This window comes from Chroicocephalus ridibundus, chromosome 4 (genome assembly GCF_963924245.1).
Source record: "Chroicocephalus ridibundus chromosome 4, bChrRid1.1, whole genome shotgun sequence".
NCBI classification, from domain to species: Eukaryota; Metazoa; Chordata; class Aves; order Charadriiformes; family Laridae; genus Chroicocephalus; species Chroicocephalus ridibundus.
In genome coordinates, this window is record NC_086287.1 from 52160250 (window position 1) to 52181802 (window position 21553).

General features: G+C 40.3%; 1 protein-coding gene across 5 annotated transcripts in view; it reads left to right on the forward strand.

Annotated features, from left to right (window-relative positions):
- Window positions 1-21553, forward strand: part of SLC1A2 (solute carrier family 1 member 2) — a 98260-nt gene that overhangs the window by 66440 nt on the left and 10267 nt on the right. For all 5 annotated transcript variants that reach the window (XM_063332305.1, XM_063332304.1, XM_063332302.1 and 2 more), the window contains 5 exons: window positions 257-383; window positions 3457-3690; window positions 7381-7575; window positions 11420-11554; window positions 18967-19198. In XM_063332305.1, the coding sequence (XP_063188375.1) occupies window positions 257-383; window positions 3457-3690; window positions 7381-7575; window positions 11420-11554; window positions 18967-19198 (923 nt within the window). The remainder of the gene's footprint in view (window positions 1-256; window positions 384-3456; window positions 3691-7380; window positions 7576-11419; window positions 11555-18966; window positions 19199-21553) is intronic.

The window sequence follows — 21553 nt, forward strand, 5'->3', positions numbered from 1 at the left end:
GAAAAAAGAAAAAAAAAACCATAGTTGTGCTGTGAAATTAGGATTTAGTAAAATATTGAAGAATAAAAGATGTTCTGAATGTGATCATGAAAGCTGAGAGTGAGTCCATATTAAAAAGTCCCAAGAGATGTATAATACACTATAGTTTTGAAAACTGGATTAGCAGGTAGTATCAAGAGATTGACTAGGCACAAAAACATCCTAAAAAACTTGGTTTAACTTGGGGTTTTTTTGTCTTACAATTTTTTCCCAATAGGTTTGATAGGATTCTTTATTGCTTTTGGCATTGCTATGGGGAAAATGGGAGAACAGGCCAAGATGATGGTGGATTTCTTCAACATCCTGAATGAGATTGTAATGAAGTTAGTGACTATGATCATGTGGTAAGTTTGAAGTTCTAACTTTTAGAACAAAAAAAGATTTCAAAAAACCTCATAAAACCCTAATATAGCATATAGTGACCACAGTTTGTTAGTAAATAATGTAACTAAATAGTTCATTTTTTAAAGCCGTGACAGGTATGTTAGAACCTACAGGTATGTTAGGGGCCTACAGGAAGGATGGGGAGGGACTCTTTATCAGGGAGTGGTATGATAGGGCACGGGGTAACAGCTTCAAACTGAAAGAGGGTAGATTTAGATTGGACATCAGGAAGAAATTCTTTACTGTAAGGATGGTGAGGCACTGGAACAGGTTCCCAGGGAAGTTGTGGATGCCCCATCCCTGAAAGTATTCAAGGCCAGGTTGGATGGGGCTTTGAGCAGCCTGGTCTAGTGGGAGGTGTCCCTGCCCAGGTCAGGGGGCTTGGAACTAGATGATCTTTAAGGTACCTTCCAACCCGAACCATTCTGTGATTCTGTGAACCACAGCAGCATTATTTCTATTTGGTGAGGATTATTTAGGACGCAATTTGAAGTATTTCTGAAGGTATTCTGTTCTTTGTTTACTGAAATCCAAGGCATGCAGATACCAGCAAAGGCGTTCAAATACCACATTGATTATGGAAGTTCATTGCATAGAAGGACACCTAAGCAAGCAAGTCCCTACATAAGAACATCTAAATTTTCCTGGGAGGTTTGCATAATCACACCGTATTAGCTAGGAGGTATAATTACAAAGAAGCCTGGAGACACACTTTATTCACTGTCTTCTGTAATAAAAATACCATCAAATAAAATTCCTGTGGTTTTCAGTGACGTGTCGTCCCTCCACCCATAGTTTCTGCAGCATCTGTGTCTTACAGCCTCACTGCAATGGGGTCACTGGAAGAAGGTATCCGTCTTGTCTATACCTATTCGTAATAGCAGTGCCTTCAAGGGAGTGACTTTACCCAATTAAGACTGAGCCCTTGTTTACATTTATGGATGGAAAGGGATTCTCTCTTTTTTTTTCTTTATTTTTTTTTTTTGAGATCTTTCTTCCAAGGGCTTCCCCAGAGCTATTTGTATGCAGTGCCAAGCATGGCCATATCACACAAAACCAGTTTTTCAGAACATAAAAACCCATTGCTATGTTTGGCACTGTACAACTGTGTTTTGTAGCTCCTAGGTCTTTGAAAGCAAAAATAGCTACTCCAATAAAACACACGTATCGTGGCTCATTGCTGCCCATGATTCCCTGGTGTCCCTGGAAGTGATTTCCTGAGTTACAAGGCTGCAGTATGCCTCTTCTCTGAGGCTGTAGATAGGCACAGTTTATAGGAAAGGGAGCAGGGTGCCTGAGGCACGAGTCTTCAGCATTATCAGTGTTTCAAAGGGAGACTGTTACACAAGAGTGATGCAGATAGCAGCAGCGATGTGAAAATGTGTAGAAACCAAAGAAAAAACTTGAAGCAATGACTCTGCATTCCTGTTATGCTTCTGCTTTTTTTGGTAGGTGATCTTGCTGCATAAAAACACAGGGTTTTTTTATTCACTGCTGCTTTCAATAGTTAATGTAACCTGCTGCTATTGACTCTATAGAGAGATGGTGACTATACTCTCATAACACTCCAAGAGCTAGAATTCACTCCTACTTCACTTAGCACCAGTTGGTACACCCAAGACAGAATACCTTGCCTAGAGTATAAATTTTCTGTAGTAGTCAGTGCTGCAATGTCAGGAAATCATTCAAGTTTAAGACATTAACTGTAAATTTTTATTTGTAACTGAAATGCTTTTTATTTCTCTTTTTGTGAGAAAGGACATTGATTTTGGGAATTCCACTTGTTCATCTCTGAGTGCAATTTTTAAAGAATTATTGTGGCCAGAAGCAGCGGGGTTTTTATGTGTGTTTATAAAGACAAATGCACTTCTTTATGCAGTCACATTTTGTTTGGTTTGTGATTTCTCTGCACAGAGTGTTGTAACTCCCGTGGCAACTCCAGACTCTCAGGAGCATGGCATTGCAACACAAAACAAATCAGACATCTGGCTCTGACACCATGTAATTCTTTATAAGAAAAATGCTTCGTCAAGTTCATTGGAACATGGCTTTTTATGATAACTGGTATAACAGCTGGCCTTGCATTTCAAGTGACTAAGGGCTCTCCAGGTTTGGGGCACGTTGCTTGAGAGACCATGAGAGTTTCTTACAGAAAACATGAAGCACTTTTATTCTGAAAGTCAGTTACCTTTGTATTGTCTTTAATTAAGCATCCAAATCACTAATCAGTTTTGAAAATATACATTACCATTTATTTTCAGAGAGGCATTTTGTTTACTGTTTCTCCACATGTTACACACATTACTTTCTCCCAATTTAAGTTTTATAGAACAGATAGAGAAAATTAATGTCACTTAAAATTATTTATACTTATAAGTATAAATATTGTCTTCTGTCTGGCATTTTTCACTATAGCTGATTATTAAGTTTTTTAAATAATATCCCTTCATTTCAATTTTTCTTTTTTTTTTTTTTTTTTTTATTATCGAACTGTGCTACCATTATCATCCTATTTAAAAGTTCCATTTATGCCATCAGGGAATCACATGGCTGAGATGACAAAAACCCTGCCCTAAGTAGGAAAGCACATAATTAATGAAGATTGTATAAACTAAAATGAATTTGTCCAAATTATTGAAAGAACATAATGGAAACATTTGCAGCCTTCAAGATAAAAGCAATTCATTTAACAAATAGCTTAAATGAAACAAGTAATGCAACTTTCTGAAAATGTGTAAGCAACGGTCTGCAAGAGTTATGGATTAAGAACAAATACTACACCACCCTTCATAATGATCCAAGCCTGTGTAACATCTTGTATGATGTTATTTCAGGATCAAAAACTGTTCAGGAAATGCATATTCCATTTGATGGAATGGAGTAAAATGAAGTAGGTGAGGAAGTTGCTGGAGATGGCCATTATTTTGTAAAAGATGATCCTCCTACTCTTCTCCAGTCTATGCTCAATTGAGCACAATTTTTATGAGTACACTGCAGAGACTAGTTCTGTCTATGCTTGTTCTTTTTCTCCAGGTATTCCCCTTTGGGCATTGCTTGCCTCATCTGTGGAAAAATCATTGCAATCAAGGACTTAGAGGTAGTTGCTAGGCAACTTGGCATGTACATGGTCACCGTGATTGTGGGTCTTCTCATCCATGGAGGGATCTTCCTGCCTCTGCTCTACTTTGTGATAACAAGGAAAAGTCCATTTTCATTCCTTGCTGGGATTTTCCAGGCATGGATCACAGCACTAGGCACAGCTTCCAGGTACACTTCAGAAATAACAGCTTGCTTTATTTTTTTGCAGATTATTAGCTGCTGTTTAGAGATAATACATTTGGTGTTCTGACCTTCACTGCAAAATCATTTTATGCCATTGATTAAAAACTATTTTTAATTCAGCCATGTTGAAATAAATAAAAATAACCACACATGTTTGGTATCTTTTAGAGAGGTTGTACAGACAGCTGCAGAGAGTTGGGAGACCCAGTTTTGTTTTCTTTTCTGACATTGGCCAAATGACTTGTGCAAATTGTGTTAACTCTGTACTTATTTCCTCAACTAGGAAACAATGATAACTCTATTTATTTTGAAAGCATGGTAAGAGCAGTCTCGTTGCATTGGGGAAAAAAAATGAAACAGTGCTAGGTTTCAAGAAAGAAATGAAAAAACCTCTCATTTTATTCTTTCATCCAGTTTGGCAGAGTAAGGGGACTTCACTGAAGAGCTGAGCATTTTAGACTCGATGCTAATGCACAGAACAGACTCAACAAAGTGTGTAGGCAGCTCAGCTCTCAGTAATAAATTGACGCATTGCACTGGGGCAGTCAGCTCTTCCACTGAAAATAGTTTTCATTTAAATTTTAAAGATATTTTTTCTTCAATAAATGTTTATTTCTGAAGAAAATTTAATCTTCCATTTTAATTAAAAACGTGAAAACAAAAAAAGCGTAGTTCAAAACTGACCATCAGAAAACTGAGCGGTCTTGATTTCAGGAATGCCCTGAAAGAACTGTAATTAATCTGCCTCTTTGGGTCAACCCAAATGATTCCGCTGGACAACTTCTTCCCTGTTGAACAAGAGACTCTGGGGGGACCTTACTGATGTGCATAAATATCTGATGGGACAGTGCAGAGAAGATGAAGGAAGTGGTGCCCAGTGGCAAGACAAGAGGCAGTGGGCACAAACTGAAAGACAAGAATCCCATCTGAACACAAGAAAAATCTTTTTACTGTGATGGTGGTTGAATGTTGGCACAGGTTGCCCAGAGGAGTTGTGGAGTCTCCATCTGGAGATAAACAAAACCTGTCTGGGCATGGTCCTGGGCAACCTCCCCTATCTGCTCCTGTCTTGAGCAGGGTTGTTGGAATAGGTGACCTCCAGAGGACCTCAACAATTCTGTGGCTCTGTGATAAACAATGCGGGATTATAGGAGATATAGTCAGGCCAGGAGTTTCAATAAACCACAATTTTCCCTAAGGCTTTTGTTCATTGAAGTGTTTGAGTTTCCACTTAGATTTTCAATACAAAATTTACAGTGTCCATACACAACATTTTTTTTTAGCATGAAGTAATGTTTTTCTGCTGGAGTACCAAAGTGGAAAAAATTAGGGGATTCTAAGTGAGTCCAGCATATGGATTTACCTGGATACTAGCTTTACCACCTGACTGCTATCCAGATCTAAATTACTGGCTGAACAGAAGTAGACCGGTTCATAGCAACACAGACAAGGGACCGCATGACAACAGTCATCATCATATGATCTAATGTGGTACCTCTGGAAATTGCAAATGTTTCCTATTCAGGGACTTATTAAAGCTCTTTGGCCAGGCTGAGGAACCATGGAAAGCATCTACACGTTGTGCTCTTCTAATAAAGAAACCTTGTCTCCCTGGGCTGCCCACCTGTCCTTCCTCATGGTGGCAGAGCTGAAGAGGGAAGATATTTGCATAGTCCCTGCCTGCTGAGCCCACTGGGGTTCATTGCAACAATGGTAGTCAATGGCTGGTACACATCTTGTGCCAGTGATCTGATTTGTAACAGTAAAGGTAAGGTGGGACTTGTATTTCTGAAGAAAAAGAATCTTAGCTGACTGAGTTTCAATGTGTGTAAGTGAACTACATTTTTTATTCTATTTTTCTTTTAATAAGATATGGGAATATTTTTGCTGTAGGAGGCAAAGTGATCCTGGGACTGACTTGAAAACTGCATAGTAGTTATTGGTTAATGACTCACTAGATATATTGTACTGTCTGCTATAAATATAGCTGCTAGAGTAACTTACAAGACAATCTACTACATTGTTTTTACAAAGTATTAATTGCCTCTGGTGTGGCTAAACCCACAGAATATTAAGCATTTGATTACCTTTCATTAAAACCATAGTAAAATAAATCATAATTACAAATATATTTGTAAAGATGCTAGAACACAAATGATTGGTACTGTGTATCTCGCTTATCAACATCTGTTAAAAAAATCTCCTCTGTGAACAAAGAATGGTACGGTCATGTGAGCGCAAGGTGGGGATCTAAAAGCTCATATCTTCTAACTCGTGTTTCCATAGATGTGGGACAAGAGGAGTCATTTAGGAAGTGATTCAGGCATCTGCCAGTCCAGAAGCGTTTGAGTTTTCCACAGATTCCATGCAAGATAGGTCAGCCTCATGTGCTTGTTCCAGATATCCTAGGACTTTTATTATGAAACTACATTTATTATGAAACTACATTTTTATAGTTAGGTATCTCAGTCATTCCTTAATCACCGTTTTCCATGGTTTAATTATTGGTAAAATGGAAAGATTACATTTTTTGTACCCAATAGCATCTCTACGGTAGTGGATGAATGAATGAGTTGGAAAGGCCCTGAAGTTGCAAGGCACTAGCAACACTATGCTGCGAATATTTATCTGAGAAAATCTGAGTCGAGTCCTTTAGTCTTCTATGAGCAAGCTAGTATTTTTGTAGGGGCAGTGACACCAGAATTAGTGGGACACAATAGCGAAAACCTTTGAGAAATTTGCCACTTCAGCTGAAGAAAAGCAAATAAACCACAACATATGTGCTCCATCTGCGTCTGTATGAAACACCAATTAAAAGGAATATCCCCAGGTCAGCTTTCTATTCAGAACAGCTTCTCAGGCAACAACCAACTTCATTTTCTGGTGGACTTGACCTCGGAGATAACACAGAAAACTAAGGAACCAAAACATGTTCCTGTATTGGGTTTCATGTTTGTTGTGGCAAGTCCTTTGCCCAAGGCAGGCAGACCTGCTAGGGAAGGGAAAAAGCAGAAGATATTTGCATCAACAGGGAAGAAAGAGTATGTTCTGTTTTCATCAGTATTTTTTGACAAAGGTGTTTTATTTTGAGCAAGTAAATGTAATAGCCTGAAGTATTCCCACGAAGGCAAGTCACTGTGGATCTGTGCAAGGAGCTGTTCCCCTCTTCCATCCGTCTTTCTCATCTTTTCCTGTCCTCCAGCTGTGTTTCATGTCCTTTCCTGTCCTCCAGTATCTGGGAACTCCATGGGTTGTATCTTTTTGCCTGGCATTTTCATTCCTTAATGCAACACTGGTTTGTCCAGAGCAAATTCACAATCAAAGAAATTTAGGATTTGTCTCTACATTCATAGTTCTGTCCATCAGAAAACATCTGGAACTCATCTTTTTTGAACAAAATGCAAGAAATAATTCATAAATGAGTCTGAAAAAAATCATCTATACTCTCTCAAGCTCTAATCCCTACTTTAAGTCATGTTAATGTCTTAGCCTCAGTTCCACCTCCAGCTAAATGTAGGCTTAATTTAAAAATTGGCTAAAACCGGCTTGAATCATAGCAGAAAGTGGAAGTAGGAAATCTAAACAATGATAGCAGAATTTCTGACTTTGCTCCCTTACATATATACATTATATTGTAGTTATGTCTTCTCTACTTTTTTACTTTCTTTCCTTCAGTGCTGGAACATTACCTGTCACATTCCGGTGTCTTGAAGAAAATCTAGGCATTGATAAGCGTGTAACAAGGTTCGTTCTTCCTGTTGGAGCAACTATTAACATGGATGGAACTGCCCTTTATGAAGCTGTGGCTGCCATCTTCATAGCACAGATGAATGGAATTGAGCTGGACGGAGGCCAGATAGTTACTGTGAGGTCAGTACTGTAGGCTTTGTTTCTACAGACTGTAAAATGGGAAACTTCGGCTTGGATGTTTTCTCAGTAGCTGTGGGACTCACTGTGAAATCCATGGATTTCTAATAGTGATATGCAAAGGAATGTCATATACATAGGTCCTTGTTCTCTGGTGACATGCATTTTCTATCATGTGCAGCTTTAGTGCATGTTGATAATGTTTTACACCAGTTTTGCAGTTGACAATACAATGTGAAGTACCACATTCTCTGTCGAGTGCAATGCCTTTTTCAGTATAGAGGGTCGCTACAAGTGATATATGGGGCATTAACTTTTTAGAATGTGTCTGTTTATATACATTGGATGGAAAAACTGTACCTTAAAAATGTATCCATGTATTTATGTTCGCCTGTTCTTTTTCTGTGACTTTGGTGAACAAAATGGACTGAAAATATCCCAGCCTGAGGGTGAGATTGCCTGCAGCATGGTCTGGATACTCGGATTTTTATCTCTAACCCAGCAAATATTAGCTCTGGTCTTTTCATATCAAATTGTCCTACCTAGGACTAAGCTGATTATCTGGAAGGACAAAGGAAAGTACCCATTAAAAACTGATAAGAGTGATTGAAACTTGTTTACTGTAATGGAGTTTTAAGACTTATTAGGTAGGGTGACTAAAAAAAAGCGATGGCAAAGTTATGACTGCTGCAGCTAAAGTTAATTTAAAACGGAAAACTTGATGAAGACACCAGGACCAATATTTTGAATAGTTAAAATGGAAACCACAAGTGAAGGCTGCCAAGTTTGCCTTTTTCCTGTAGTTTTCACCCTCCCACCATTTTTTTTACTAAACCTTTTTAACACTAAAGAAAGTCCTGCAAAGGGATGTCTAATTCTATATTTCTTGCCCAGCTATACTAGTTCCACATTTTCCATTTCTTTCCCTCCTGCCCCAACCCCTGAAATCTTAAAGCCAAGGTTTCTAAAAGGCTCAGGGCTGCTTCTAATGAAGGCAGATGCTAGATCTGCATGATGCATATTTGCTGCTGAGAATGAAATCAGTCATTTCACAGATGCCACATATTAAACTAAATTGAGACCAGGGAAACTGAAGTCAGGAATCAGCTGTTGTCCAAGAGATTTAGTAGGCTTGAACCCAAGTTATGCCTCTTCTCTTCCTCTGAGGGACTGGCCCATTACCTCTTCCTGATCTCACAGTTTCAAATCTGGTGTAGTCAGCTTTGTGACTCACATTTACTAAGCAGGCAGCAACTTTGGGCTATCTGTAAGAAAACCATTAGTTCTTCTTTTCATGAAGTATAGGGTCTGCAGGCTCTTTAGGAAGGACGGGCTTTCCTGAAGGATACAGGGTCATTAGGAAGGACAGGCAGGGGAGACAAGGAGGGGGTGTTGCCCTCTATGTCAATGACCATCTGGAGTGCATGGAGCTCTGCCTGGGGATGGATGAGTAGCCAACTGAGAGTTTATGGGTCAGGATTAAAGGGAGGGCAACGACAGGTGACATTACAGTGGAGATCTGCTGCAGGCAACCTGACCAGGAAGACCAAGTGGATGAGGCCCTGTATAGACAGATAGCAGCAGCCTCATGTTCACAAGCCCTGGTCCTCATGGGGGACTTGCAACCACCCTGATACCTGTTGGAGGGACAACCTAATAATTAGGTAAGTTTCCTGGAATGCGTTGATGATAACTTCTTTCTCCAAGTGATAGAGGAGCCAATGAGGAGAGGTGCTATGATGGACCTTGTTCTTACCAACAAGGAGAGCCTGGTCGGGAATGTGAAGCTGAAGGGCAGCTTTGGCTGCAGTAACCATGAGATGGTGGAGTTCAAGATCCTTAGAGCAGTGAGGAGGGTGCACAGTAAGCTCCCTGCCCTGGACTTCAGGAAAGCAGACTTTGGCCTTTTCAGGGATCTGCTTGGTAGACTACTATGGGATAAGGCCCTGGAAGGAAGAGGGACCCAAGAAAGCTGGTTAATATTCGAGGACCACCTCCTCCAAGCTCAGGAGTGATGCATCCCAACAAAGAGGAAGTCAGGCAAAAATGCCAGGACGCCTGCATGGATGAACAAGGAGCTCCTGGAGAAACTTTAAACTCAAAAAGGAAGCCTACAGAGGGTGGAAGCAAGGACAGGTAGGCTGGGAGGAATACAGAGAAATTGTCTGAGCAGCCAGGGACCAGGTTAGGAGAGCTAAAGCCCAAATAGAATTAAAGCTGAGGTACTCAATGACTTTTTTGCCTTGGTCTTCACTAGTAAGTGCTCTAGCCACACCACCCAAGTTGCAGAAGGCAAAGGCAGGGACTGGGAGAAGGAGGAAATGCCCACTGTAGGAGAAGAACAGGCTCAACACCATCTTAGGAATTTGAAGGTGCACAATTCCATGGGACCTAATGAGACTCATCCATGGGTCCTGAGGGAACTGGCAGATGAAACTTCTAAGCCACTAGCCATCACATCTGAGAAGTCGTGGCAGTCCAGTGAAGTTCCCACTGACTGCAATAGGGGAAACATAACCCCCATTTTTAAAAAAGGGAAAAAGGAAGATCTGTGGAACTATAGGCCCAAACAGTGGTGACTTCATTCCCCTGCAGCTGTGGGAAGGTTGGCAGGAGCATTTCCTTACAGAGCTTGGAAGCAATCACTTACCAGCTCAGGCTGGAAGTGCCTGAGGAGCTCTGGCACCACGTGCAGAGCCTGATGGCAGAGCAGAGCATCCTCCGTGCATACCTGCTGGACCTATCTGGGTATTTCATAGACCAGGTTGCACTCTAACCCAGACACCTGACAAACACACTGCAACCTGGATTGTCTGGGTCAGACCCAGACATCTGCCAGCTCTAAATCAGACTGATATCCTCACAGATTAGTTCTGTGGCTAACGGCCGAGGATTTCCCCCACAGAGACCTTTTTCCCCTACTTCTGTTTTGGAAACGCTTTCAGATATTTTGGGTACACCCACAGAAGTACAACCGTGTTATTCATCTCTGTGTTTAAGAGGACAGAGAGAACTTTTTCTTTCCTTGTTCCTTTCTCTCCATCTCCTCCTCTCTCTCCCTCTCCTTCTCTTCCCTGTTTTCCTCCTCTTGGCTTGTTCTCTGACAAATTTGTTTTCCATTCTTCATAGGATTGCCCAACAATATTGATATTTGTTATAGTCTGTGTTGTATTCTTACAAACATTCAGAGCACAGACATTCACTCTATTGGTCTTCATCAAAAAATGAGAGGCAAGAACAAAGGCAGGTTTGTTTTTATGAAACAGTCAGATGAATTTTGCTTTTTCATCTAGGTGTACCAAGCCTAGATAATGAAATGTATCTAGGCTTGGTACACCTCTGGCTTGTACTGTAGGAATTTTGGATACTAAGACTTTTACTCTTCTGTATCTGATAACAACCATTTTCTTGCAGCCATTACCTCACAATTCAATCTTCATGTAGCATAAATAAACAGAAATGAACCACCCTCAAAATTGAACTTGTAGCTACCAAACTTCAGCAAGTCTGGATGATCAAAACTCGGGATTCAAAACCCTGAATGTGTTAGTAGAGTTCAGAAAACAGCACCAGGCCGAAGATGTGAATGTCATAACCAACTTACAGAACTTAAAACTCTCAGAAAACTCTCTTACAACTCTCAGAACAAACCCCATAGATCTGACCTCCACTAATAAATATTTTTGGAGAAACAAGCATGAAAACTATGGCCTGAGCCTGAGTTAGTTTTCTGGGAAGAACTCGTTAAAAATAAGACCTTCCTAATGATCATATGAGTATGCAATGAAAATGTATGTTACTTTTCCTGCTACCCTCATTTGATTTTTGGTTTTGATTTTTTTGGCAGTTTGACCGCCACCCTTGCAAGTGTTGGAGCCGCCAGTATTCCCAGCGCGGGACTTGTCACTATGCTTCTGATCCTTACTGCAGTGGGTCTCCCTACCCAGGACATCAGTTTGCTTGTTGCAGTTGACTGGCTTTTGTAAGTTGTGCTGACTCCACTGCTCAGTGCAGAAAAAGTAGTGAAGTAATGCTTATCCGTAGTGCTTTTCAGCTGTTGATCTTAAAGAACTATAAGACTCTCCTCTGCAGGTGAAGCTGAGGAGGAAATAGGCTATTTGATGAAGTAGGAGACACTGAAAGGAGCTTCTGAGCTGGTTATAGAGCTACTGAAGTCATTTTCTATGAGCGAAGGATCTTCTGGTAAGGTCCCTGGGCTCACACTCCTATATTTTCCTTCCTAATGATGCCTCTCCATCACAGACATAGCTCAAGAGCAGTTTTCTGATCTTTGCCTTCATATTTCTGTTCCTTACAGTTCTGGTCTAAAATTTAGGATGAATGCTGAAAATGCATGTTCCATCAGGATGTTGTCAGCAAGTTACAGGGTGATTTGGGCATTTGTAGTATCAAATGTACTATGCTCGTAGTGGGGAAAGTCTGTTCTTTTTGTACATAAGAAAGTATAATACTTTGAAGAACGAAACTGTTCTAGAGCAGGATATAAACCAAAGACAAATAGAAAGGAAACAGAAAGAAAGAAGGTCATTCCATAGTTTGATTTTACTGACAGATCCCTCAAACTGGAAAGACTGACTTTCATTTTCAAGGACTTGAGACCGAAGTTCTTCAGTGCTATTTCAGGTCCTTTCACAAGAAATAGCTAACCCAATACTTTTATTCTTCATTTGAATATCGAAGCTGTAAATGTAGACAGAACATATGCCAAGCCATATCCTTTCTCATATTGTCATTTGACAACGTGGATATCTTTCTGTCATCTGCACAGAGCTGACAGGGACTCGGTGGTCCTCTAAGTTGTACTGGCCTCTAGAGGCTTTTACATTGTCCCGTATGGCTGCAGCACAGTATATTCTTTTATGTGGTAAAGACATATGTTTCTGTTACGCCAGTGGTAGTGCCTGGAATGAGAGATGTGAGTACCGCTCTGTACTATTTATGCGTTTCCTCCTAGGCTAGCAGTCTCAGCTGCCTGCTTGTGGTAGCTTTCAGTCCCAGATACACTACTAAAATTATGGAAGAAGGAATAGCAGAGTCGAGAATGTGAAGATAAACTAGAAAATTAATTTTCTGTCATTATCTTTTGGCTTGTTGCGAAGAATTCAAGAACTTGGTCAGTCCTCTGACATGTATCTGCTGTTGCTCTATGTTAGCTACACCTGCTGACGTGTATCTATCTACTGCTGTACTCTGTCTGTTATTACCTATCTTGCCACTAAGAGTGACAATAAGGCAATAAGAGTAAGAATAGCACGCAGCTCTGGTTTCTGCTTCAGGGAACAATGAAAGAGGAATTTACAGTTTGGGAAGGCAAAGGGAAAAGATGACATATATCTTATATATAACTGAATATCATGATATCATGACTCAGAATGGTGAAATGAGGCAGGGTTCAGCAGTCGGAGTACAGCTGGTATAGGGAAAAATGTGATATTCTGTGGGTTAATTATATTTATGAGGTCATGGTTGAAAACAGGAAAGCAGTATATGAATCTGCAGCTGGGAGGAGGAGAGCAAAAGAGAGGCACATACTCCTTTTAAATATATGTTTTTACTGGCTGTCAAAGTGAGGCAAATAGGTAGGTTTCTGCAGCTGGTAGGAGGATGTGCAAAAGGAGCCCATAGTTGGGTTTTTTTTTAGGAAAATGTCATTTTAAAATATTTCTGTGAACTGAGAAGCTCTGCCCACACTATCAAACCTCAGAGCTGTAAGTTTGCTGGCAGTTCAGATCCACTAGTAGGAGTTGCATTTCAGGCTTTGCTTCAGCAGCATTGTTACTGCTGGCTCATCCAACCCTGCTTAGGAAATAAAAATGTCCATCCTGCCGGGAAAGGCTGGAATAGGCTCTCTGTTCCCAGCTGCTCAGCTGAATCCCTGGGGAGAACCATCTTTTGCTTCTGGGGCTATTTGAGGGATTTACGGTGTTGTTCGAGTAACTGATCCCTGAGCCTCAGATGTGCCAGCGATCTCCCGGCTCCATCCCATCACTCCTTTGATTTCCAGCCCGGTTAACTCCTTGTCTCTTTGCAGGATGGTTGGCTCATTATGTATGGAGCTGTAGTGGTGGTAAATGTAAGTATAGGAAGGATAGTACTTCTGAAAGAAATATTTCAAGGTTGTCTTTCCAAAAGAAATGCCAGGCAAAAGAACCTTTCAGCACAAATGGTTGGGTTTGGATCCTTCTGGCCTAGCAATAAACAGTGCAATTGCAGCATGATTCAGAATTGAAAGCTAATGGGAAACGAGATAAAAAAGGAGATGAAAGCTCTGTGTCATGCCACTAGTGCTGCGAAGTTAAGACAAATTTTGCTGGTGGAAGTATTGTGCTAATTAACATATGTCAACAGCTAATAGCTTTATTTTCCATCTTCCAGTGGTTGTATTGTGGTAGCCACAATGATCTAATGAGATAAGGAAAACAATGCTGCTGACACTGCTGATGTTAAGAAAAGGCACACAAGTCAACTTTTTAGCAAGCTTTTGGGCACATAAACCAGACCTAAAGAATATCTGAAATGAAAGTTCATAGAAAGATATTTTCTTTACTTACAAACATTATCTTTATTCATTTCTTTAGATCATCATATTACGTTACAGCAGTATTTTTAATAGACTGTAGAAGAGAAAGTTAATAAAAATATTTAAGACCCAATTCTAGCCACTTTTCTGGAACCAGTGTGTAATTGCAACCAGAAATATTTGAAATAGCTCTTTTATAACATTTCAATTCCAGATAATGAAAGCTTTTAAAAAATGTTGCACTCAATGAGTTTTTCAATATTTCTGATGAAAGAAAATATCAGAATATCAGTTGATTTTACAGTACTCCCATCATCTGAAACTGTGGTCTTACCAAAACCAGTTTTGCACAATTTGGTCATGGTGTAACATAAACCTGACTTTGATTGTCCTTGAACTTGTCACTCTCTCCTTCAAATTGGAGCCAAAAGGTTTCTGTATTGATTTCTTCTAAAGCCCCTCCAATATCTAGAGATTAGGTTCTTAAACTTTCCCCCTCCCATGCGTACATACACAGTGTGAGTTCTTTCATCAGGCAAGCTTCCCAAGATTTCACAACTTTCATAGTTTCTCAGTTTAAAACTAAGCACAACACAGCGCTGACATTTAATAGGACAGTAATTATATGCCAACAGCTGGAATAAAACTAGCTTCTTTTGCTGTAGCCAGAAGCTGGCTACTTTCCAGATGTGAGATTGACAGGCTTAGCAAATATCACAACACAACCTCAAATACAGTGGTATTTTGCAGTGAAGAGAGAGGAATTAGAGAAAATAAGCTTGGATGGCTGATCCGGTATTTAAACCTTCATTCTGTAGCTCAGAAAAAGATTGCTTGAATTCTGACTCTGTTCCTTGGCTTAGATGTAAATTCACAATGTTCAGACCCAGTTGATGTCTGGATAAGGCCTGATGTAAATCCAATTAAGCTATACAAAACAGGAGCTCTTTCCTGTAATGACAAAGAGGTAAGGCAAGTTAAACATGTCACCTGGTCTTTGACTGAGCAGGTGTGCTAAGATTTCAATCTCCTTTCTAAAATCTAGTAAGGTTGATATACTGGGTTCAGGGAACAGAAATAACCTTTTTTCATACTAGCATGCTATATAGGTACTATGACATTAATAACAAGAGAACTTGATTAATTTCTTCTCATTTCTGTTCCTTTCATCTGTATTGTTAAGCTTCCAGTTCTTCTGATTTATGCCAGTTTGAGGAAATTGGGCATTAACACTTACTAGGAGTTAAATTACTTCCCAGTTATTCCAAAGCCCATTCTTACTAGATGTTGACTTGGCTTTTGAGAGAGAACTTGGACTTTCAGTCCCGTGATTCCTCACAGTAGCTGTTATGGACAGCGCAGAAATAGCTGTGTTGGGGCAAGTCATTTACTAGACTGCAACTTTCCTATATTGATTTTGTTTACATCATTCTAGCATAGCTGGAATTAATTGCTCGATTGTTTTTAACAAAAGAATAAGTACAGTCTTCTTGTCTTCTTTGTTCTTCTTGGGGTGTTCTTTAGTCCAAAAGTGGTCAGTGACCCTTTGCTGTTGATTCCCGACAGCCAAGACTTTGTCCTTTCTGTTGTAAGGAACTTGTTTACTTCAGTTCACGCAGTTTAGCATGTTCGGCAGCAGTGTGCAGCTTGCATCGCTGAATCTCTTGGCTAGTAGTACATGCATATGGGCTGAAACATCTCCTCAAATACCCCTTTCAGAATTTGAATTGTGCCTCAATTAGATTTATGTCTTTTCTCCACCTTGTTTTTTGGCATCCTATGCTATCCTTCCATCGTCTGGCATCAGTGAATCCTTTCAAAATTAAATACCGCTCATACAAAAAAATTAAGCAGATGTTCTTTTCGTGGAGCTATATTGCCGCGTTCAGTATATTTGATGATCTTAATTAAAAATTACACTCAGAAAACCATATTTTCCTATCCTGCCGCTCTGACCAGGTTTAAAACACTCTTCACAGGAATGGGATGAGAACTGTATAAAGCATTTCATCTGTGTGAAGCAAAACTGGAAGGATGTTTTCCTCCAATGGGTTGTTAGTTTGTTTGGTTTTTGGGGGGATTATTGGAGGTGGTTTTTTTCCTTCTGGATATTCTTTTGATGACACTGTCCTGCACAACATCCTTGTCTCTAAATTGGAGAGGCATGGATTTGACGGATGGACCACTCAGTGGGTAAGGAATTGGATGGATGGCCTCACTCAAAGAGTTGCGGTCAACAGCTCAACGTCTAAGTGGAGACCAGTGACGGGTGGCATTCCTCAGGAGTCAGTACTGGGACCAGTGCTGTTTAATGTCTTTGTCAGCAACATGGACAGTGGGATTGAGTGCACCCTCAGCAAGTTTGCTGATGACACCAGGCTGTGTGGAGTAGTCAACACACTGGAGGGAAGGGATGCCATCCAGAGGGACTTCGACAGGCTTGAGAGGTGGGCCCATGCGAACCTCATGAAGTTCGACAAGGCCAAGTGCAAGGTTCTGCACATGGGTCGGGGCAATCCTAAGCACAAATACAGACTGGGTGGAGAATGGATTGAGAGCAGCCCTGACAAGAAGGACTTGGGGGTTTTGGTGAATGAGAAGCTCAGCATGAGCTGGCAATGGTTGCTCACAGCCCAGAAAGCCAAACGCATCTTGGGCTGCATCAAAAGAGGCACGGCTAGCAGGTTGAGGGAGGTGATTCTGCCCCTCTGCTCTGCTCTGGTGAGACCCCACCTGGAGTACTACATCTAATTCTGGGGTCCCCAACACAAGAAGGAGATGGACCTGTTGGAGTCAGTCAAGAGGAGGGCCACAAAGATGATCAGAGGGCTGGAGCACCTCTTCTATGAGGACAGGCTGAGAGAGTTGGGGCTATTCAGCCTGGAGAAGAGAAAGCTCCAAGGAGACCTTATAGCAGCCTTCCAGTACCTGAAGGGGGCTTACAGGAGGGATGGGGATGGACTCTATCAGGGAGTGTAGTGATAGGACGAGTGGTAATGGATTTGAACTGAAAGAGGGTAGATTTCGATTAGATATTAGGAAGAAATTCTGTGGCGGTGTTGAGACCCTGGAACAGGTTTCCCAGAGAAGTTGTGGATGCCCCATCCCTGGAATTGTTCAACGCCAGACTGGATGGGGCTTTGAGCAATCTAGTCTAAGTGGGAGGTGTCCCTGCCCGTGGCAGGGAGGTTGGAACAAGATGATCTTTAAGGTCCCTTCCAACCTAAACCATTCTATGATTGTATGACCAAAAAAAAACCGAAAACAAACAAAAAAAACCTGCTTCAACTAAGATATTACTCGACAAACTCCAAATATTTACATATTTGGATGATAATGTAGATAGGGAGAGGATAAAGTTGAAAGGGAACACAGTTTCACAGCTGGGAAAGGCAGGTTTACAGATATTTAGAGCAAAGATGTTAAAAAGGGCTCAAAAGTCTGTATGGCCATGAATAGGCATGTGTAATGAATGTTTTTCAGTTTGGGGTTTATTTATTTATTTATTTCTCAGTGCTTTACAGGAAAAGGAGATGTCACATTAATCACGTAAATGTAGTAGTAGAAATACTAGAAAGGGGTCTTTCTAATTAATCACTGCCACAGGAAATGAGGTCTTACATGCTGGCCTATCTGTCCCTTGGGAAATGTCCACGCTGTTCAACCTGCCCATTTTATGTAAATGAGTCTTCATGGGTATACCTCTGAGAATTAATCAGCGTAATCGCTTCTCTGACCTACTTGACAAAGCTAGACTCAGTTGCTGCAGTAGGTTTAAATTGAAACCCTTGGTGATAAGATTTTTAGGAGTCTTATATTTATTTCAGATAGGAAGAGGCAAATTAGATTCTAAATGATTTCAGTATGTGTAACACCGGCCTACCTGCAGTAGGAAAGACAGCAGGAGCCCATAGACCTGCAGTGCTCTGTAAGACCATCTCCCATTTTTGCAGAATTCTGGGTAGGCTTGTGGCAGAATTCTGAAATCAGGGAAAATCCGCAACCATCAATTCCCTGCTGACAGAGAGCGCCACACTCCAAAAACAAGACAGGAGAAAAGTGGCATGTCTGTCCAATGGCATCCTTTCCAGGAAGTGCCAAAAACCATGTTTCTTTGTAATGAAGCACGTGAGCCTCTGTTGGCACCCTTCTACAAGAGAGGTTCTCATTACTGAAATGCTGTCACAGGGTCATCATTTTGTAGGCCATGACCTATATTTGGTTGGATCATATGCCAAGCTCTGGCGTACAGTAGGGTGAGTAGGCATGCTGCCATGCTAACAGATGACCATCTGTAAAGATGGTGCCAGGAGAGGAGCTTTGATAGCCTGAGCCTTATGGAGATATTTCAGGCATTTTTTCCCCCATAGTTTGCTCGCTGAGAATAAAGCCATTTGTTAATCCACCCCAAAAATGACAGCACGTCATCAGGTCCAAAATCCTTCTCTCTAGCTGCATTACATTCAGTGCTCTGATAAGTTCAGATTAAACAAAGGGCAATGATGTGAGCCTGGCACCCTGACATTGAAACCTCCAGCTCCAGAAGCAGATGCTGGGGAGATCTCAGTTAAGCACAGCTCTGCAGTTCGGTTGTGTCTCTAGCACAAGTTCTTTGCCAAAATCCATGAGTATGAGCAGCTGTGACATGGGAGTTTGCACATCCTCCCTGTCTGAACAAGTCCTCTGGGAAAGCAGGCTTTTTCAATTTTACTTGAAAGCTCACATCTTTCTGTTCTAAAGATGCCTTAAACTTCCTGAAATAAATGCAGTAACTATAACATTAACAGGGCTGTCGTGCCCTACTTTTTCTTCCTGTCATGACATTCAGCCTCTTCCTTTTGCTTCTTTTGTAGGGACCGGATGAGAACGTCAGTCAATGTGGTGGGGGATTCTTTTGGTGCTGGCATTGTCTACCACCTTTCCAAGGCAGAACTTGACACCATTGATTCCCATCATAAAGGGCATGAAGACATTGAAATGACCAAGACTCAGTCAGTCTATGACGACATGAAAAATCATAGGGAAAACAACTCAAACCAATGTGTTTTTGCAGCTCACAACTCAGTCATAGTAGATGAGTGCAAGGTACCTTTCACATTTATGGATATTGAGACATGTATATAGCACTGCATGCTTTATTTTTTTTCATCTTATTTTTTAACCTGCATGTATTTTTCAAATCGTTCTGCAAATAACAATGTGACAAAAACATCCATGAATTCCAGACATTTTGAATGAGTTTGAGCAGTTCAAAAGATGGTTTTTTGCACTCTTCTTAAAAGTTGTCATTTGAGGGGAAAAAATCATGTACATTGTTTACATATCAAAAGGCAAGATGCAGCGTATTATGGAATATGCCAAGATGCAGAGAATATGGCATCACCTTCTATGGACATTTGCTTAATTTTCTATGGCAACAAAGAACTTAATTGCCAACTCAAATGAAGGATAGCTGCAATTCAGATACAGGTGTTGTCATTTGCTGACTGCCTTCCATGATATGCTGTTCCGAGATGGACATGTTGAATGCACTTTAGCGTCAGAATGTTCTTGTTCTCATACAGCATGCTTACGCTTTGCTTCCGTCATCATTCCTGAGTCATTAAGGCACAAACATTGTATTCTGTCTCTAATCCTTGCTGTAACTAACATGGATTATTAATAGTAATGCTAATGTCTTGATCAGAGCAAAGTGAGCTTGAGAAACCCCACCAGTTGAATGAGAAAACAGCTGGGGAGGCTAGTGGTTAAAAGTTTACTAAGGACCCATCGCTAGGACGGGACAGTTTAAAATCAAGAGTTTTTGAAAAAGAGGAGAAAGAGAGCGAAATAAGCTGAAACTTTTAATTTCATAGTCTTTTTTTATTTATTAATACTCTGACTGGATCCTGTACACAGTGAATTTGCCAGTGAGCCTACCTTAGCCATTTAACCAAACAGATTCTCTTGCATCTTCCAGTTCTACAACTGAGCCAGTATCTAACTGTGAATGCCTAATGTCCGTTATCAGATCACCTTATATATTGAAAATAAAAGTCCTATTCTGTCACTTCCGCCTGTCTCCAGCCTCGCTAGAAATATTCTTTAGAATATATTTTATTCTAATGCTTACTTCTAGATAATGTCAGGCCAAACCTGAATTTTCAGGGGAAAAAATAATACTGAATTCAGGAAAGAAAAAAACTTTCATCTTATCCTCAGTTTTTCCCTGAATCTTCCAAGTTTTTAATAAAATGATTTTTTTAAATGAAAACAAACTTTTTGTTCTGATACAGCTCTCCCCTTCCTCTTCTAACACACTTTTTTCCATGAGAAATATTAAAGAATTTTTTTAAATGATAAGAGAATACATGCTTATACAAAAAGAAAAATTGTCATTAATTTGTATTTCTCAAAAAAATGAAAGGACACAGGAGAGGTAAAAATTCAAAGGAAAAAAGAAACTCCCTGAAAAGAAAATATTTTTTTCATTAAAAATAAGCACCTGCACATACACACACCAACACACTTCGGCTAACTTCTTTTGGAACTTTTGGAAAACTGTTTTTCAGTGAAATAGACTATGCTAATTTCAGTGTGTTCAAGACAAATTCAGCTACCATATATCAGCCTGAATCAGGTTCGTGGAACTGAATACTGATAATTTTATATCCTTCCAGTCTTTCAGATTTGCACAGAGATCCAAGTCAGGCTAGAAAGTAGTAGCCCGTTGGTGTGATACTTGTCACGCTTTCTTGTCTCGTTCAGTTTCTCTTACCATCTGCCGCAGTTGAGGCATTAGCTTACCTCAAAAACATGGATTAATGGTGCAGTATTTTATCCTAAGCACACCCTTTAATTAAAATTTAGGACCAGTGATTTATGAGCTAGAAGTGTTTGTCCTTTTTCATTGTTTTAGGATTGCTGTGCTTGTGATCTCATTTTGCACTTTTAAACTCATGAAAAGAGCTAAGGTTTACGGGATTGAGCACAAGACTGACTTTGAGCAGTCACTTGTCTTGTCTGTGGGTCTGTCTGGAAGCTGCCAAAAGGATGTGATGTTACACTCTACTTTACAAGCTATGAATGTATGCTGACATTTGTGAAGCGTTTGGATCATGTTGAAGTGGTCTACAGCTCCCAGTTGTTAGAGTAGCAAAAGCAACAGAGTGAAGATTTGGGACTTCAAAATAGCCAGCTGTTAAATCTGAAGAGACATCTCTTCATACTGTCAAACGCACTGGTGGGTTGAAAAGCTCACTGCAGAAGCTCTGGTCATAATTTGGAAAAGCTAAGCTACTAACATGTCCTTTCTATTTACTTTCTGTAATATATTCCATGTATAATGCTAGTAGTTTATAATTTTGCATGGTCAGTGTATATTTTTAATAAGTCGTTTACCTTTATATGGGGGTAGAGTGGTTGTTATTGCATGATATTTTTGTATTTTTTTATTATCTT